The following is a 6,347-nucleotide window of genomic DNA, read 5'->3' on the forward strand; positions in this document are numbered from 1 at the left end:
ACTAGTATTCTGATTTAATAGAAGCAAAAAAAATTAAAAAATAGAACCTATTATATTATATTGATTTTCACAAGTCTAGAGTTAATAATATATATCAAAATACATAAATAAATTAATGTCCCTCTCTTTTGTCTAATTATTCTTTATAACAAGTTAAAAACTTGGAAATTTTTTAAAAAATTGAATTAAAGAATTTCTAGCTTAAATTTTAATTTTTTTAAAAATTAATGATTAAACAAACAAATAAAAACAAAAAAATTTATTATTATTTTTTTTTTTCAAATGGGTACTCCCTCTAGTACTACGTTCTTAAACACACTTGTGTGATGAAAAATTCATTGAAAGACTTGGTAAACAACACACATCAACATGTTGGATGATGGATTCCTTGATACACGTGCTTAACAATACACACCAATGTGCAATAAATGTTTCATCTATACACAAGCTTAACTGCACATATACAGAAGCTCACACAATTTAAATGATATATTCTTTCACACACAAAAGCACATTTTATTGAAAGATTCGTCAACAGACAAGTGAAAATCTGTGTGTATCTGTATGTGTATATATATATATATATATATTTATTTATTTCACATATTCAATAAAAGATTCAACAACACACAAACTTAACAACTCATATACACACAATGTATTCAATGAAAGATTCTTTGACATACAAGTTCAACTACACGCAAACACACACACGTTAAATATAAGATTCAACAACACAGACGTTCAACAACGCATTCGCACAACATCACACAGAAATGTTGGACAAAACATTCATCGACACACAAACTTAACAACAAAAACATGTCGAATGAAAGCTTATCAAGGAACAAGACTAACAACACACACGTCTTTAATGAAAAATTCCTCAACATTCAAGCTTCACAACACACACTCATGTTCCATGAAATGTGCATCTCATCAGAAGCTTCACCCAAACCCACTCACATGTTCAGTGAAGGACTCTTCGACACATCAGCTGACCAATACTCACACAAGCATGTTTCATGAATGGTTCATCGACAAACATGCTCACCGACACACGCACACACACAACGAGCTAGTTGCACTGTGGCTGAGCAGCAAAGAGCAGAGTATATAGCATGAAACTGATGAAGCTTTGAGAAGAACAACAAACTTACCTGCACACCCTATCGACTGTGAGTGTAACGAAGTCTTACACAAAGAGAACACAGCATACTGGAGCAGATCATCAACAAACCAGGTCAGAGAAATTTGGGGGGGGGGCAGAGGTCAGTGAGTCAGTAATGCTGTTTCTCTGTCTGTCTGTGCGTCGGTGGACATTCAATGCGGCGCACGGCTCGTCGCATCATGGCTGCAGGCCGGTCGTCATGGCCCCGCGTCCTCGCTTCCTCCGACCGCTTTATCAACTTCACTGGCATCTTCCTCTTGATTCCATTCCTCGGAGCGCTTTGCATCCAGAATCGTCACTAGACACAGGCTTTCGTGATCTACCGGCTAGATCTGAGCACAAAGATGGGGCGTCATTTATGGCTCTGTCGGTAGAGATTTGGGGCTTTCTATGGGCTGGTTAATGTGTATCTATGGGTGAATGTGCTTTGGATGACAGAAGCCTTGCGATCAGTCGCGGAAGTACATCCTAAAGGAGGTTTTCTTTTCATGTTTTTTTTCTTTTTACAGTTGAGAAACGTGTTTTTGCTGTGGGTCGTGTGTTCAGTTGCATCACTGTCTTCAATCTGATTTTGTTGGTTGGTGATATGAGCTGTGTATGCACCTAGGTACACCAACTTGTGATTTTTATTTGGATTGTTGCATGTGATTGGACTCATTGAGCTATTTTAAAACAATAGTATTTTTGTGATGAATTGAACTTTTTGAAGTACACAGATTGTTACTAGTGTTTGTTTATGCCCATTTGAAATTTGGGTTATCTTGTGATTTCAGTCAAGGTTTGCATCTCATTGCTGAGTTTGATGTGGATGATGATGAATCACTTCTGTTGTCTAATACATTTGTCATGATTTTTCTTTTCTTTCTCTTTCTTGCAAAATAATACATGTAGTTCCATAGCATGTTACACTATACTTTATTCTTGCACGAGATGAAAGTATCAATCACCTTTATTTCTCTTGTGTTTCACCTTTTTGCACAACTTGGTACATATACGCTTTTCTACTTCGCTTATTTATCTATTCTTTTCTGTGCGTTGTGTTTTATTTTTTCTGAATCGTAATTTAGGTTAATGTTGCAAGCAACTCTTAAGCACCAACTATCACCACTGAATTATGTATTGTGAAAAAGGGAACAGTTGAACAAGTTGCATTCACTGCAGCTCGAAATGATGGGGTTCAATGCTCTCGAGAGCAGAGGAAGGAGACCTGCACTCAGTCCATTGTGAGTACGAACCAGTGCAATGAATCTAGATATCCAATGAACAAACTTATCGGTCAGAGTTCACCTGCAATAGCAGGACACAGTTATATTTTACTTCCACAACGATCACGTACTTTTACAATCATGGCACCATAACTGATTGGCCCACTACCTCACATGAGCTAATAAGACTCATGTGAGCCATTCAAGTTGCGGTATTGTCTAGATTATACCACGGTGGATATATGTTCACCATTCTTTGATGGCCTTTGGAGCCCTTTATTGATTCCTCTAGCATGCGCCTGCCATCTGACGTTGTGAAAGATGCTAGAGATGTCAGGCGCTGCATATTGCATAAAACTAGGTGCCGAAATGGATGCGTACCTTAAGGAAGTAACTCTAATATACACAAGTGGTAGTAAAGTGACAATCATCTTAGTAATACCGATGCACAGGATGCAAACTTGAGTCGAGGATTCAGTCGAGTTCATTGTAAGATATGTAGTCGAGGTTAAAGGCTATGACATCGTCTTCCTTCAGTTCGAAGCTCGCTGAGCTCGTTGCCGACCCGATCTGATTGCGCTGTTGGAGGTTTATGTAGTTTTGCACCATGCTCTGCTCGGCAAATTCATCGAATGATGGAATAAACGGGGGCTGTGGTTGGAAGTTTTCGTCCAAAGAAAAGTCGGAAGGTATGAACTCAGGTGACCAGATGACCTCTTCGGTTAAAGAATTATTGCTGGCGCTTTCCTGATCGGCAGTGTCGGCAGTGTCGGCAGAAATCATACCCATCTGATCGCGGTTAGAAGCGACTGAACTGGAATTGGTGTTGGGTTGAAGGTTCATGTTCTTGACATCCTTAGCTGCCTGAACTGCTTGCTTCTTTACAAATTCCTTGATGTCGTTGGCATCCGACGGACGGTCGAAAGCTAAGTTTTCAGGCAGTGGGATGAAAGTTTTTACCAGCGAAGGGAAATTGAATCTGGTTTTCTTTTTTGTGTAGAACACCCCTGCATCGTATGCTCCCGCTGCTTCTGCGTCAGTGTTGAACGTACCCAGCCAGATTGTTTTATTCCATCGAGGCGGACGGATTTCTACCAGATAACCCCGCACTTTCGTCCGCTGACGGACTCCTTTGAAGCCGTGCCGAGGTCCTTGCCTTGATCCATTCGGTGGCCTACCCCTTTGACGCCTGATATTCAAAGCAGGCGATGCATCATGCAACCTGGAAGAAAATTTCTATGGCAGAATTAGTAACGGTTAAATCTTCCCCCTACACAACAAAGCTTAAGAGAAAAGAAGAGGAACCAAAACTCTAAATGACACTTCATGACCTGTTATCCCATGTGATCTCTTACTAATATGATGCAAATCGACCTTGAAGTGTTGGGACAAATCGAAATTGTGATGAAGACACTCGTTTCAGGATGTACAAGTGAAATCCTCATCTCAAATCAGTACCTTGTAGAGTCTACTCCGGACACACGTGATGCAAGAGGAATTGCTGTGGTCGACGCTGCATTGCTTTCAACTGGATTCAGGGCGACATTATCTGTTGCAGCTACAGTTTGAGTCATAGGCGCCGCCGGAAATTGTGTTAAACCCCAAGGCAATTCATCTTGTGGAGGTTTGAAGCCAACTTTCTGGCCCAGGGAGTCTCCAGAACAAGTCCAACATTGAAAAAATTCGGATTTGATCCCCCCGCAGAAACACCCGGATGCCCATCCTTGCACACTCTGCTGTAAAATAGTCACGTCGACATCACGCGAGTGCTGGGAGAGCGCATCTGTGTTATCCGGCATTCTGATCAAGCTCGTTTGAGATGTAATACAAATCTATGATGTAACTTACTGCTTCGAAACCACCCTAAATCGCCTTGGTATGCTCAGTTAATATGTCCGCGTGCGCCTGAACTGGAGTTTGTGCCTTGTCTAAGAGGTTTGGGTCGGTGGAACTCCATGAAATTACATATCCAGAACAAAATCCAGTGATTCTAGTACTTCTCCTCCATGCATTCAGCCGAAGCCGCGGTAACCTCAAAACGTGCACTTCAACACGCACTCAATGACTGTTCAACGTGAGATTGTGACACGAGAATGCTCTGTAACATCGCTAATATTACGTAACTCCCCTCCAATTTTCGAAATTGTCAGTAGCAAGTGCAAGGCAGTAGCAGTAATTTCACTTCCTGAGATCTAAAGAAGCAGGAATGACTGGTCCTCTCAACTAGTCCGAGAATTACTACCAAAAGTACTGCTTCCAACTTGCATCGAAGCAACACTGATCAGTACAGCTGACTCCAGGCTCCAAGTAAGCAGAGCCTCACAACCTCGAAGTCACAAGAAAGCTCACAATCTTTCTTCTAATCAATGAACCTCTCGGTGGTTTTGGCAAACATAGAACTTGTGACTGAACAATCTCCGACCCTAACGCAATCTCCACTACGTTCCTTATCAGACAGTATCCCCTCACACCCGCTGCCAAGTTCCCACGGGGTGGCAGAAGTGTTATCCTTCACCGTCTAACAAGGTTCTACAGCCTCCACTCACCAAGTCAATCTCGACTAAATGAACGTCGCAGACAAATCGTACAGGGATGTAACAAACTGTAGTCTGCTCGCAGCACAATGGACAGTACAGCCGGGAGGTCGGAGGGGGGGGAGGTGAGCGCTCCACGAGCATGATCCCCCGCCGCAGCAACTCACTGAACTAAATCCTCCGACAGAGAACGTGGGCCCGGGTAGTGAGGTCACCTGGTTAAGCCGCGGGACCGATGCGGGAAGAGCGCCGGGTTGAATGCTAAGTGACAACAGCGTGCCCGTATCATGCCTGATGAAAACTGTCTGTACTGCGAGTTGCGAGGAATAAAGTGAGTCGCTGACGGACGAGGTGGGGGCATAGCGCCTGCTGAAGATGATCATGCTCACTTGCAGATGATGCGCTGTAAATTAGAAGGCATCTCAATCTGCTGATGCAGTTGCTGCTACGACTCACTCTGACAGCGTCGCACGGAGCTAACGTGGCTGCCGCAGGTTTGAACTTCCATCCTCTCTCTCTCTCTCTCCACACGGAGACAACGAGGCCGCTGCAGCAGCGCATTTGAATTTCCATTCCACCCCGCGGAATGTTGAGACTTCGCGTTGTCTCTTTCCTCAGGAAACGTCCCTCCTTCCCGTGGAAAGCTGACGCCTGGACAGTAGCTCCTTGGTTTCACTGCTACCCAGTTGGCTGCTTTTTGTTTTATTTTAATATTTCACACTTGCACTTTTTATTTGATGAGGATGCAAGTTCATGGACCCGGAGGGCGATGAATAGTGTTTTGTTTTTGAGGGATCCTTGCTGGACCAATGAAGTGGTCGTGGTAGTGCAGTGACCTTGGTCTTGTTCGGGTGAATTGGCCCAGCAGCTATGCACCCAATTTTGATACCGTGTGGTATCTCTCATCATGAGAATTACATGTGTGCAAAATTTTCTTCCCTCTCTCACAGTTAATGCACCATTCGTTTGATATATATATATATATATATATATATTTGTCTGTGTTTGGGTACTTAGTGTAAAAAAAAATTGGTGCCTATTGTCAAATCTTGTTGATTGTCTGAATGTTGATTGATGTATGATTAGTTGAGTTTTTTGAAATATTTGCCAAACATTGCATGAGATTTTTTAAATGTTTGGCAAAGAGTGGTGGCTTAAAATATTGAAATATTTGGCAGAATTAATGAACAAGAATCTTTCAAAACATTCATCCAATCCCATATTAAAGTTTCATAATATCTTCAGTGATATTTCGGTTTTATACTCTATCCACGATGAAGATTTTTACCCCATGATCGAAGTCTTTTTTTCCTCAATAAATATTTAGCTTGCTAAATGGGTCTCCTTTCTGGTATGTACATAAATAAGCATGCACATTTGAGCAACTCTATTGAAGTTTTGAAATTGTTGGAAATGGTTATTTGCTCCATGTCCTTG

The 6,347-nt window shown here is 42.0% G+C and overlaps 1 protein-coding gene across 1 annotated transcript; it reads right to left on the bottom strand.

Annotated features, from left to right (window-relative positions):
- Positions 1–2,426: 2,426 nt before the first annotated feature.
- On the bottom strand, positions 2,427–5,045 carry LOC112290806 (uncharacterized). The gene is made up of 2 exons (XM_024537516.3): positions 3,835–5,045; positions 2,427–3,598 (listed from the first exon to the last, which is right to left on the bottom strand). The coding sequence occupies exons 1-2, from the start codon at positions 4,173–4,175 to the stop codon at positions 2,851–2,853; spliced, it is 1,089 nt and encodes a 362-aa protein (XP_024393284.1). The 5' UTR covers positions 4,176–5,045; the 3' UTR covers positions 2,427–2,850.
- Between the last annotated feature and the right edge of the window lie 1,302 nt (positions 5,046–6,347).

The sequence above is a fragment of the Physcomitrium patens genome, chromosome 13, assembly GCF_059467195.1.
Source record: "Physcomitrium patens ecotype Gransden chromosome 13, ASM5946719v1, whole genome shotgun sequence".
NCBI classification, from domain to species: Eukaryota; Viridiplantae; Streptophyta; class Bryopsida; order Funariales; family Funariaceae; genus Physcomitrium; species Physcomitrium patens.

Coding starts and splice junctions, on each gene's coding strand:
- LOC112290806 (XM_024537516.3), bottom strand. CDS start 4,175: ATGCCGGATAACACAGATGCGCTCTCCCAGCACTCGCGTGATGTCGAC. Junction 3,599..3,834: donor TCCGGAGTAGACTCTACAAG/GTACTGATTTGA, acceptor ATTTTCTTCCAG/GTTGCATGATGCATCGCCTG.